Source organism: Dermacentor variabilis, chromosome 9 (assembly GCF_050947875.1).
Source record: "Dermacentor variabilis isolate Ectoservices chromosome 9, ASM5094787v1, whole genome shotgun sequence".
Classification (NCBI taxonomy): domain Eukaryota; kingdom Metazoa; phylum Arthropoda; class Arachnida; order Ixodida; family Ixodidae; genus Dermacentor; species Dermacentor variabilis.
In genome coordinates this window covers 94,268,602-94,282,321 of record NC_134576.1, presented here as the reverse complement: position 1 = coordinate 94,282,321, position 13,720 = coordinate 94,268,602, and the positions used below count along the sequence as shown (strand labels likewise).

Below are 13,720 nucleotides of genomic sequence, written 5' to 3'. Positions count from 1 at the left end.
CTAAGGATGTTTTTTTTCTTTTCTAAAGTAATGATTACGACATCGCCTTTCTGTGCACGAGGTCCTCCGTTCAAATGTGGTCGTCGGACGATATTATACATGTTTCATTTATTCGTTTGTAACGCAATATTTGTCGGAAATGATCAGTTTGAAAAGTCAGAGCCGTTCGAAGCCGTAAGGACGAAGCTTAGAAAAATAATCCTGCTAACTATCATTCCCTTGCTGGCTGAACCGCCCTGCTTGCAGCTCCCGTATACATTAGCGCCAGTGCTCCGTCTAGTGAGTTCAGTGGAAATCTCTGCGGAGCCAACCATGGCGTGCTGGCTGAGCAGCGACACAAATAGCGCTATCACCGTATACGTTTCCCTCTACTATTGTCAGCGTGAAGCCCAGTGGAAGGAGCAAGTGTTTTTTGCTACGAGGTCTTCGTAAGTTTCATCATTGTCCTTCCTACCAGTCTATCTGACGGGGACTACGTTATCGCACACCTATTGCACCAGATAATGTAATAAATATAGGCCTGCACGCACCAGCAGTCTACCCCGCTGGCCACGGCCGAGTCGTTCAATCCACACCGCAGATCTGTACTCCACCTCGTTTGCAGCGCTGCCGAAGATACGAGGCGTACGCAGGCAATATCCCTGCGCAGCGGGGTGTAGTTCCGGGCGCAACTGTCTGATTATTGGCAGGATTATACACCGTTTCAGGCATAAGGTGCAATGTCGTGGAAGCTCCGCAAGAAGTTCGGTCTCGAAAATTTATCGCTCCGCTCGTTCCGTCCACGCCTCGATGCACGCCAAAGGCGTTTGCTCGCGCGAACATGCACGTGAGGCTGCCGCGACGGGCTGCAAATAGAAAACCAGAAAAAAAAAAAACTACGAGAGGTAAAATATGATCGAAAACAAAGCATTATCAGCCGTATACCTCAGTTAGTGTGCTCTCGAGAATAAAGACTTCCTGCGTTCAATACTGAGCCTATATAAAAACAGTTTCGCACCACTGTGGTAAAAAAAAAAAGAAAAAGAAACCATCGAACTATTTTTAACCGCGAACGCAGCCACTGCAGAAAGTCTGTCTATCCTTCACAGCGTTGCACTTAATGTCTGAGACGGAGTCTAGCGAGTCCTGTATTTGCTTGGTACGTGATACAATACAGCGATATGTGACACGTACGTTAAGGCCTTGGCGCTTGCACGTTGTATACGGCGAATTCAGCAGCCGCCAAGTAAACGACGTGACGCAGATGAACACATGTCGAGGTGCGTTCAGCCTTCCTACTGGCTAAGGATTCCTGCAGTTTTTACGGGCTTGCGAATGACTTGTGGCATGGAGTATAGTTTATGGATAAAGTGTGCATGACTTCGCGGGGTCGACTTTGCCACAGGTCTATTTTTAGTTTATCGCTGCATAGTTTTACTGAGTCGTCTAACACAACGCTTTCGCCATTGTTTGCATCATCGCAGGAAAAACACACCCATTCTCTTCCGGCACGTAAATGTCGTCGCATAATCACTCGCCCGTGCCTGCTTAATTCTTTCCTTTATAAGTCACACGCAATGCTCGCACTACTAAACCCGTTGCTGAGAACATTCTCATGATTGGCCCGCAGACGTTCAATGGCAAGCTTAAGAGACCGAACATCGGCAATAAACAGCACTTTCTTTCTGCAAAGAATAACTCTGCGGAACGCACTTCCTCGTAGCCCATTTTCATGCTCGGATAGAGCAAAGTTTCACGAAGCTTCGCTTCCCACAGGTTCCAGCATGTCCGTTAAATCTACGTAATTTTTACAGTGAAGCTGTTAGCCTCTAGTCGGTTGAGATATTTCGTGGCGCGTCCTCACGAAAAAATAAAAATAAGAATACCTCCATTGAGTAAAAAAAAAAAAAAAAACCTTCAGCGACTGAAGTGAATGGTGCGTGCATTCTTTGGTATCACGCATACAAAATACGGCGCAGCATTCGTTTCAATAAAGAGCAAGCACGAAACAAGCATCCAAACGGCACCATTAACGATAATGGGCGCCTGATAACAATGGGAACACATAGCGCTGCCCCCATACGTTTTCCGGTAAAGATTACTGTTGGGCAAGCTGCCGCGGCGACGGCAGCTTGGGGAGTGGCATCACTAGCCTTTCACATTTAAAAGAACCAGCCTAGCAACTGATTTTGTTGTTGTTGCACTACTGTGAGAAGGCAACACATAGTTAGGACGCCCGAGGAGCAGCGTCAGTACGAGAAGCGGCTAAGCGTAAAAGAAACGGCAATACAACCACCAGCAGTGTGCTGCCAAATTACCATTATTCCCACTGCTACCATTACTCTAAATTACCATTAGTACCAATACTCTAAAGCAATAAAGCATTGCACACTTCCCTCAGAAGCTGTAGTGGTGGTTTTCAACAGCTTCGCTGGACATCCTCTTTCGCAGGGCGGAGATGACGAGTAAGTTTTTTCCCCCTAATAATGTCATAACCCGTGGAAACGCCAATTGTATAATTTTGCTAGTGTCTACATTTTAATGCATATTCAATTTTTAGCGAATAGCTTTCTTTAACGCTTTCGGCCGTTTTAGTGGTAGATACGACGATGGTCGGGGGACACTGCATGGTGATCGGACTTTGCGAGGAACACCTATTAAACTCGCCGAGGGAAAGGGCGTGTGCTCTAGGGCAACTAAGTTGCGAAGAGGGGCATGGGGAAACGTCGAAAGGGGTGTAAGAGACCTTCGCGCGTAAGCTCGCGGGCAAGCGAGATGGCGGGATCGAGGACCCCGAGGGAGGAGGAAGAGAGGCTGCCACTTGCTCATTCACTCTTTCGTCTGTTCATTCGTGCTATTCGCTTGCATTGGCAATCATAGTCGATGCTTGCTGCATAACATCTTTTGGTAGTTTTGTTTCCTCTTTCTTTATTTTTTTTGGTATTTTGACTTAAGCACTTCGATGCATGCCCTTGAGGTGCAATAACGAAATGAATTCAAAATTCCTTGGAGCTTAGAAGTTGCAGTTGAAGATCGCGGTGCGTGGCGTGGCAACTCAAGCATCCGGAGTTTATTTGTATGCTTCTTCTACGCCGTTTTCTTTTACGCACGTCTCTCGAAGTCAGACGATGAGTTCAATTAAGTTAACAATAGTGAAATAACGATACAGAAAAATAAAAAAGTGAACACTCGGACGCGCGGGTCTTGTTCACCAGCGATCCATGTACTCACCTGATAATGCTCCGCTTCTCCTTTAAGGTATCGAGCTCCTACACCAAGCAAGGACTCGAGGAATCGATTTAGTCTCGTTGCCACAGGAGCATCCTCGTCACCTAGCCAAGCGCTGCGAATGGGTAGATCATTTAGCACTCGCGATACGCTTACACTAGTTATTTAACCAATGAAACGAGAGGTGCCATTGTGCACATTGTCAAATTTTGCCATGTTTTCAACTTCCGCCATGTTGGCATTTCCAGCCAATCAGAGAGGCCTCGGCAGCCCTGTGAGCCAATCACGGCTGAGAAGATGGCGAATTTGACAACATTGACAAGATGACAATTTGACAAGATGGATGAATTTGACGATGCCCAGAATAGCACTGCAGCATAGAAACAGATGACAGGACGTACGGAGAACACACTGCTTGACCAAAGAAATGTACCAACGGGAAGTTTGAAAGTGTGTTGGGTTGATGTCACGAGTCATTTCACCTAAGCGGCACCAAGGGTTCCGTTTAGCCGATGGTTGTCGGCCTAGCGCTATGTTGTGTCTACGTCCTCACCTCTGTGCCCATATTACTGACACGGGATAAACAGATGCTGCCCCACCAAGCATCCCAGTATGCAACGGTGTGGCAGTACTTAGATCAATCATGTGATTCAGCACCTCAGTCAGGAACTCTCGCAAAAGTCCCTCACGAAAGCATTAATTCTGCGGATGAGTATTCCCCCGCTGTTTCTTTTGTGTAATTTCCATGAGTTATCCTTAGACAATGATGAGAAATGGAATTGTAAGTTTCCATGCCCACAAAACGTATTCCAAAGAACGAAGTCCGAAATATTTACAAATGCCCTTGCAGTGTGCTGAAGTCACTGTGCGAACGGGGTCTAGTCGGAGAAAATGGAACAGTGGCTAAAGAATAATCATAGGTTTAGGGTAGAAGCTTGGGCATGTTGGTAATAGTTCATAACGGCGGTATTGCGTAGCGCTCGAATGCGCTGTTTTCTCTGTCGTTTTCCCTACATTCGCACGATACGCAATGCCACCATTACCACAGGAATAAAGCTGCTCCTGCAAAATTAGCACGCCTTCTTATTGTAATACAGCATTTACAACCGTCTGACAGGTATGTGATCAGGATATTTAGCTCATCCGTGTGTTAGTAAGGAAAAAAACGCAGAGCGTTCCTCAATAATCCCCATTCGGTGGTTACGATTATGGCAATTTGTAAATAAATTAGGATAAGTCGGCTCCTGGAAGGTCAGTTCATTTACGTGATTAACTGAACATAAATTTATTAAACGCTTCCGAAAGAAAGAAAAGCAAACGAGTTTACTGTGTGCATGGTGTAATTGTTATAGAGATGAAAGAAGCGTGAAATATGAAAGCGTGCAACCGGTTAACAACACAGGAGCACAGCAAAAGGAGACGTTTTGGCGCTGACGCGACCGAGAAACAGACATTTTTGCTCTCAATCATCCAGCAGGCTCTGACTTTCTTGTACTGCATCGAGTGTCATCAAGCGTTTTTTTTGCGCGTCTTGATTCTTCAATTCCCTTACCGCCAGAGCTGCTTAACGGATAACTGGTATGGCTGGTGCCGGCAATGATTACAATAATTACAATAGTTAGCAAACGTTAAAAAAAAAGCAGCGCCGTCTTACGTTGAGCTGGTCCGGATCAGGGATGTCTCAATACCGTCGTCGGCGAAGTGAGTGGACCGGGAAAGCTGTGAAAGCAAGAGTAACGATCACTCATGTGTGTGACGTGCACAGCCCTGTCACGGTAAAGCACATTCGAAGCGAGGTGACTTTTCTAATGCGATTATTGGTCTTTAGTAACTTTACCCACTTTGCAGCGTGTTCGTATCTAACCTCCCCCCCACGCCATAATTTGAGCCACTGGGTATATGCTTCTGTGTTGGTTCCCGGATACAAAAATAGGACCACTTGGTATTGCGCCACTGAGGCTAAGCGGCAATAGACAACTACTGGACCACAGCATGCGCAACAAGGTATGTGCGACCGGATATGTGCCCGTTCCTGGTCAGTGCACCAGAATGGGTATGTGCCACAGTCATAACAAATAGTCTAAAACTTCTCCGGTGATGAGCGGAATCCAAGTCGCATCACGTGAGTTTTTCAAGCGCAGCAACGTGACACGCTAGTGCGCTGTGCCACGAATGCGCCTGGCTAGCCGATGAAACAATTCGCAGCGTTCACAAACACCGATGCTCTACGCGTCTCGGAGGCCATGCGTGGACTTCGCGGCGGCGCCGCTAGCTGGCGCAGCGGGTCCACAGGGAACCGCGCGAGAGGAGTCTGGCTTCAGTAGACGCCTCATGCAATACGTGTTTCGGCGATGGCAATAGGGTGTGCCGTTGCATTGCTTCAATGCTAAACGCGTTACATCGACATTCGTGGTGAGATAGCTTGTGCGATAGTTTTTGTTAATGGATACGATTATGTTGCTCTTTGAGACTCAATTACATAAGCAATGAGTATTCGCAGTCATTCTCAGTTGTATTTGAATGAGTCGCTCTTCATTTAAGTACTGCATTTGCGCTGAGTGGCATGCATCGGTCTAAGTGACTCGTATAGTGGCTTCTCGATTGGCGCTGCTAGAGATTAGCTCACGCGCCTAACTGTAACACCTCGACCTAACACCTAGGTCTAACGCCTGTAACACACAAGTTTAGCAGCTTAGCTGTGGCCCACATGGTAGTGTTAGCATTATTCGGGCGGATGCAGCGGTAGCCTGGCACGGGCCCTTCGGTGTCAGCGACTAATGTTCACGAAAAGTATTGGCTTAGAAAGCCATGCAGTGAAGATATCTATTGATAGTTGCTAAGTGACCCTTATGCTGTAGAGCGGCAATGATGTATGTACCTGTTGCACTGCAGCTGAGCATCTGCACAAGAGGAGAACGCCTCCCATGAGGGGTGTTTATTCAGTTATGAGATGACATCGTCCTACGATTGCACCTAGCGCGCTTAAAACAATATATATATATATATATATATATATATATATATATATATATATATATATATATATATATATATATATATATATCTGTTGCGAGAATATAGCCACCAACATGCTCAATGAAAGAGTTGTCACGTAGTGGCAACGCTAGATGCACGCATATACCCACAAGTGCGTAAAGCGCACATGCTTCATTTATCAAGTTCAGCGGAAGGATATTAAGTAAGGGAACTCTCAGACCGCGCGCCGACACTCATTGACGAAAGTATTCTCCGCGGAAATGACTATCCCCTGGTAACAAGGTACGACGCGAAGAGCGTAGGCCGTAACTTCTGTGCCGCCATGCCGCACATGGTCGTTATGCTACTAATATGCCTATACGGATTCGCTAAGAGATTAGTAGGAGCATGAGCCATGAAGTTTGGAGCCATACCCAAAGACTGAATGAACTAATATTGCAGTAAATTCGCGCATTTCTCTTACCACTAAGTAAAAACGAGTTTCTGAAGTCTCTGTTGGCCTTGCTTTATTGTAGATCTGACGTCTCCACTTGGTGCTATGTCATTTTAGTATATGTTTTTGCATTGAATGCTTACAAATTAGGCGCGACACACGTAATCTTAACTCACCCGAGGCGTGGCGAACTCGATCAGGTCGTTTATGTCACGGTCGCCGATGATGTCGTGGAAGGTGATGATGTACGGCTTCAGGTTGGCCTCCTCGATCTTCACGGGCTGAAGGCGCAAAAAGCCACCTTTGCCGTAGAAGTACCGGCATCGAAGCTGGGTGTCCATCTTTGGCGTCTGCGAGTGGCGGGGGAAAATATATTTAACTATATATTTATTGCTTTATTTGATGGGTATTGAAAGTGCTGGCCACCTTTGTCGCTAGCTTTTCCACAGTCGAGTGTCATATGAATAGAAGGAAATGATATGACGGGAAGGCAAATAATTTATCTATTTATTTATTTATTTATTTATTTATTTATTTATTTATTTATTTATTTATTTATTTATTTATTTATACTGCAGCCCAACATAGGGCTATAGCACGAGTGGGGACAATATACATTACTATACATTACACATTAACAGCTGGAACACTGGAACACGTACACTGGAAGAAAACTGTACTTGAATGTGTTAGTACGGGCATAAATAGGTGTTATGCTCAAGGCGTGGGAGCTACGGGTACAACTTGCGTTAGTAAATGCGATATAGTTACAGTCAGAAAGGCTAGAGGTGCAGTTATTAATTGCACATGAATGTTTTAAGGCTTCAATGTGATAACGTGAAAGTAACGGCTTAATGTTCAAAGATTTTTGAGCCTGTGTTGGTGAGAAAGTGCGGCTGTAATTTTGGCAAATGAAACGGAAAGATGTTCGTTGAACGTTATTGAGCGAGCATATTTCGCATTGTTTGTAGGGGAACTGAACGACAGATGCATATTCCAAAATATGGCGAATTAGCGTTTTATATAATAACAGTTTAGTATCGCGTGGGGTTTTAGCTAAGTTCAGTGCAAATAACCTATATATTTTAGGGCTTTTCCGTTCACATATTCAATATACTTATACCATAAAAGATGTTCGCTTAGAATGACATTTAAGTATTTATACTGAGACACTCTTTTAAGTTGGATGCCATCCGGAGAACAATCGAACCAGAGGGGGCTCTGTCTATTGGAAAATGACATCACGACTGTTTTACTACAATTGATGTTCTTTTACCACGTTTTGCACCAAGCGCAGATAGACATAAGGAATTGGGCAAGACGGTGGTGGTCATCAGTGGAGTTAATAGATTCGTATAATAAGCGGTCACCTGCATAAAGTCTTATCTTAGACGTGGTGCTACGAGGTAAATCATTGAAGTATATTAGAAATAATAAAGGGCCTAATACGGATCCCTGAGGAACGCCTGGCGTGACGTCGACAGGAGTTGAGTCCACTGAGTTAAAAGAAACGAATTGTGAGTGATAACGAAGAAAACTGGCTATCCAAGAAACAAGACAGGGATTGTTAAATATGGCGTTTCATTTTACCAGTAGTTTGGAATGAATAACAGAGTCAAAAGCTTTAGAGAAGTCAACAGAGATGGCATCCACTTGGTTACCTGTATCTAGGTTAGAAGCGATATCATTAACAAAATGGTCTAATTGAATGATGAATGAAGAACACTGTTTGCAGACCACTGCAAGAAACTGATCTACCTGTAAGAAAAGCAAATGAAGTGCAGGTTAACCCGCTGACACGCTGCACATTATAAAAGAATGAATTGTTTTTGAGTGCCTTCTTTCTCATTGCTTGATTCGCTCTTCCTATATTGCAACTCTTTTTTATAGCAACCGCATTGGGAAGTACTCCAAGACAGCTGTATCGACTGCTTCCAAGTTCTGGAGCTCGAAACAGGACTATATTGCTAATGTCGCAGCGCGACGAAGAATATGCAATGCGCTGATGTGAGCAGCGAAAATTATATGCAGGCAAAAATAGATTGAAAAGAACGAGGAATCCGGTCGACCGCTGAACAAAACAGGTAAGAAAAGCAACTGAAATCCAGCCTAACCTGTTGAGCCAGTCTACCTTATAAAATGATGAAATACTTTTGAGAGCTTTCTTTCCCATTGCTTTCCTTGCTCTTCTGATTTTTAGCCCCTTTAGTGCCACCACATTGCACTCTAAAAACAGTTGCACCCTTTGGGGTGTATATTAGCCACACCACAATAATCGTTATCTGTTTTGCTTGCGTTTCCTTTCTTGAAAACTCCGCGCTCGTTACTTTCCTGTCTAGAATGCTGAAAATACGCATGTCATATCATGCTGAAAACACGCATGTCGTTCGTGACTTGGAAATACCGGGCTCGCAGCGTTAAAGAAAGCAAATGCCGGCAAGACAGATGACGATTATCGTCGTTTGGCAAATATACGTCCCAACGGGTGCAACTGATTTTAGAGTGTACAATGTTCTTCAAAACAACCGTATAGACTGCTTCCGAGTTCTCGCGCTCGAAACAGGAAAATTAATTGCTCATGTCGAAGTATACGATGAAGAGTAAAGTGCGCCAACGCGACATCACGCTTCTAACCATCATGTAGAGTGAAATAAAAAAAAATGACTCCGAATGTCGCCTCTAACGCGCGAAGACCAGGCTTCTCAGCGCCTTAATCCATGGGTTTCGGATTAAGGCGCTGAGACCTTCGCATTTCGCTTTCGTTCGGTTCCCACCTGCGGCAAGTTGTTTTTTTCATCCACTTTCATTTCCATTAATTTATCCTTTCTTTATTTCATTTATTAAGCACAAGTCCTTGGTGTCAGTGTGAGTTCGCTTCTTATGATATGACTATCGGGCCCCTCAATTAACCCCCTTCTTCTCGTTTACTTATATATATATATATATATATATATATATATATATATATATATATATATATATATATATATATATATATATCAAATGAATAATTTTGTAAGAAGCATAAGTTTGCTACGGGTGGATAGTTCAACAACTATACGGCTGTGTTTTCGCAAATTTAATCTCATTCAGTTCCGCATCGAACGCCTTTCGGACGACTAAACTGGAAAGCGAAAACAAGTACAGATCTCCGTCAGTGAGAAGTGTTGCAATTGCTCCTTTTCAAACGATAAAACGCTTCTTCCTTCCTTCCTTAATATCCGTGCAAGTGCTATTTTGTCATTATCGTTTCGATGATATTTCAAGTACACTGCTGAGTGTAGTGGCATCGTACCAGTACTAGTCTATGAGCTGAAATTGTGATGGCACGAAAGAAGCTAAGGAATGCGCAACTATCTATGGCAAAGCCTAGCTTAAAATTACAGCTACATGCCACATTAAGGGGGTAAGTTAGGCGTAACGTTAAGAAAGAAAAGAATGACACAATGTATTAGAAATGACGCGGAAATATGATAGTATCGTTGAGTTCAATCGGTAAAGGTCAAACTAGGCCCACGCTGTAATCTGTAGAACAGATAACGACGGACCGTCGTCATCTCCTGTGACTGTCTTGGCGTAAAGGACATTACAAGATGCTAAGGAAATCCAAACTAAAGCCGGATGTCCCAGATGAGTTTATCGGCTGAATTGCGAGCAACAAGTATGTGACTTTATCGCTGCAGTATCTGCATCAAACAGGGCTACACGCATTTATTTGACACCTCTTGCAATTTTGTTTCTTTGTGTAAGTATGCATTGCGGCAAGTCCACCGAATAAAGAAGATGAAGGGGAAAAGTATCGGTGGCATTTTAGAGCGGCGTACAGGAAAGAAAACATAGTTGAGGAGTGTAGAATATTAGTTGGCGGGATAAGATTAGGAAATTTGCAGGCACAGAATGGAGTCAGCAGACGCAATACAGGGGGTAACTGACGATTGCTCGGACACGTCTTCAGACTGCAGTTTGACTTTAATAGTCTAATGATAGCGATGATGATGATGATGATGATGATGATGATGATGACATTTTCTTTAGAACGAAGGTTTTAAACTAGAGTCCACCCAACTGCCACTGTCTTGCTTCGCCCGAAGCAGTCATTGTACTCACTTTTCCTCGCTACAGTTGATAGTTAATTCAATTACGCGCCGACAGGAGTTGCTCACCCTGAGCTGTTCGCCGCGGCACAGACGCTTGTAGTTCTGGTCCTCCTGCGCGATGGTGAGGTTCTCCGTGAACAATTTGGTCCGGAACTGCAGCGGTTTCTTGTTCCGCTCACGGACGGGCACTCCGTAGGTCTGCCATTCGAGTCCTATAAAATATCGCGCGCAGGACAAGAAAATTAGAATGAACACGGGCGACGCGCCGACCATTCCCGGGGCTCGACCCCTGGTACGAGTAATATACATTGGACAGTTTTTTGGTTAAACGAGTACCGATATGACATTCGCTAATCTATTTCTGCTGCATGAAATGAAGGTCCATCGACCGCCAAACCATTAAAAAAAAAGAAATACTGACACGCCTCCTAGCGTCTTAATTATTCACTATAATAACTTTTTTTTGCAAACCGGCTTTGGTTTCGGTTCCCGTGAGAGCTATGTCTTCTGATATCACGGTGCATATGGTATACTCATGCGGGAGCAGTACACCGTGATTTTCCTCTACGCTCTCCAGCTCGGTCGGTTGTCTGTTAAGCTGCTGCACTGGGCTGGCCAACAAGCTTCGTGATAGTTAGCTGTGACAGTTAAGTCAGTGCAGCGAACTCTAGGGAAATTTTCCTAGATCTCGGGATTTTCACATCCGTTTAAGGAAACAAGAAAGTATATAAAGAAAGAAAGTGTTTCATATATATATATACATATCTATATTTTTTTTCTCTCGTGTTTCAATCCCGTGAATCTTACTTTGCATTGTATACGCGTGACAAGAACATTTCACTGTTACATACTCTTTTTTTTTGTTATTGTTCTCTTTTGTCAATTTATTCTTACTCTTTGACCTTGATTTTGCTCCCCCCTTATGTAATGCCTTCGGGCCTTTAAGGAAAAAATTAATGAAATGAAATGAAATATCACAATCTAGGGAAATATCGCACTAAGACATTGATGCCGTGGAAGTTCTGACGCGAGGGCATGTTTGAATTCAAGACACTGCAAATTACCTTCGCATTAGCGCGCAAACTGCTTAGTTTTGATCGTAGATTGGCGGCAATAAATTCATCTCGTCAAGTTACACGACAGGGTGTGGATTCCCGGAGCCTTTTTTCGAACTGCAATGTCTGTACATTCTGAACGAAATATTTATCAGCAAGAGGCATCAGAAGTGTATACTGGAGCACCGTGCAAACAAATAAGCACATGCAAATCTGTGCGTAATCGGGTGCATGTACCTAGCATCGAGCGTATTAATGTGAGTGAAAAGAATGCAAGTAACGCCAGGGACCAAGTCTTTGTTTTTTTAAGCTTCACACGGGTACTTTGACCGTCAAAACCTTTTTAGAAGATCGTGGTTCTTTCTTACCCTGGGGCTCGCATTGCTTGATCTGTATGAAACCAGAAACTATAGATCAGGTATTGCTAGATTGATGGGCGGGTGTCTTCTTTTGGGACGTACTTCAGAGTACTATCAAAAAAGACTTTCCTTTAGATCCACAGGGTATTTGATATTCATCTATAGAAAAGGATGATGGAGTGTCGTTTGACCTTCTTATGGTAGTTGGCCTTCACTGTCTATGGCGGGACCGTATGGCGGGGTATCACTGCGATCCGGATGCTCGGCCTGCACGAATGCTTTTTCGAGAATGCATGTCGAGGTTTGCAGAAATTCAGAAAGCACAAGATTGTGTACCTGCGTGGCTGTCGAGGGTGGAACCCTTGACCGCGCTCGAGGAATTCTAATATACTCATTCAAGGCTGACACTTGGTGCTGAAAACTGACTAATTTATCTTGTTTTCTCAGATGTCATTTGTTGTTTCATATAGTAGTACAAAACAGGCAATAAATAAATAAATAAATAAATAAATAAATAAATAAATAAATAAATAAATAAATAAATAAGAAGAGCAAGTTAATGTGGTTGTGGCACTAAACAGCCGACTGGCGATCGCAAATACAAAAATTTACCGGGAACTGCTTACAGGCAGAGCCACCTTGTACTATCAAGTGTTTGGGTGAGTTTTGCTTTGGAAGAGAGATGTAAGTTTGCCGCGTATCTTCGTGCTTCGCCGCAAATAACGTGTAAACGCTAAGTGTTGTGGTATTAAGTTAGGACACGGCAATGAAAAAAAATATTTATTCACGTCGTTTGCATTGTTGTCACGAAGCCGGGCACTGTTTTGATACTGTCACTTTTTGTGAGAGGTCCGGCGTCCATCTTGCTTAAAATTCGAAAAAGGTTCCGTGTAATCTTGGCACTTAACATGCAAAACAAATTTGGACAACAACAAAGTATATAGGATGTCCCAGCTGCCTTAAGCCAAGCTGTTCAAAGAAAAAAAAATAAAGAAAGAACACTGTGCAACATACGATCTAAAATTTACGATGTCAGATTTTGAGACTGCTTTCTGACACCAGGTTTTAAATTTTTTGTTGTCTTGAAACAGCTTGGTTAACGTTAGATGGGACACACGGTATACGTGTTAACGTCTTCTTTTGTGAAAGTGACTTCAATCAGGAGGCTGCGTGTTTCGCATAACAACTTGCACTGCGTAATCACGTCAGCTTAAGTTCGTCACTTATCTTGATATCTTAAAACGAACATGGAAATAAAGGGATACAATACAATTTGCAGTGTATTTGCGTAAGGGAAACAAAAGCTTATCTCTACAGAAATAACACTGAAAAACTTTACAGCCACATTTTGCTAAAATCTAGGGAACCCTAGGGAAACTTTTTGTCGGAGTTAGGAGAAAGACTGTATCTGGAGGTTGACAGCACTGCTCAAGCGTTCATGATCTCGTGCAGGAACGCGAAGGACTAGAGATATTCTGGAGAAAGTACTGACCTAAGGAGGTGACGTCGCTCGAGGACTGGGTCCGGCGACGTGGTGACGTCAGAGGGACACTGAGTTCCGAATATCTGAAG

The 13,720-nt window shown here is 43.6% G+C and overlaps 1 protein-coding gene across 4 annotated transcripts in view; it reads right to left on the bottom strand.

The window, feature by feature from the left end:
• The window catches only part of LOC142557151 (prolyl 4-hydroxylase subunit alpha-2-like), a 59,368-nt gene that overhangs the window by 19,353 nt on the left and 26,295 nt on the right, over positions 1 to 13,720 (bottom strand). For all 4 annotated transcript variants that reach the window (XM_075668803.1, XM_075668806.1, XM_075668807.1 and 1 more), the window contains 4 exons: positions 10,801 to 10,946; positions 6,814 to 6,987; positions 4,862 to 4,926; positions 3,211 to 3,322 (listed from right to left, as the gene is read on the bottom strand). In XM_075668803.1, the coding sequence (XP_075524918.1) occupies positions 3,211 to 3,322; positions 4,862 to 4,926; positions 6,814 to 6,987; positions 10,801 to 10,946 (497 nt within the window). The remainder of the gene's footprint in view (positions 1 to 3,210; positions 3,323 to 4,861; positions 4,927 to 6,813; positions 6,988 to 10,800; positions 10,947 to 13,720) is intronic.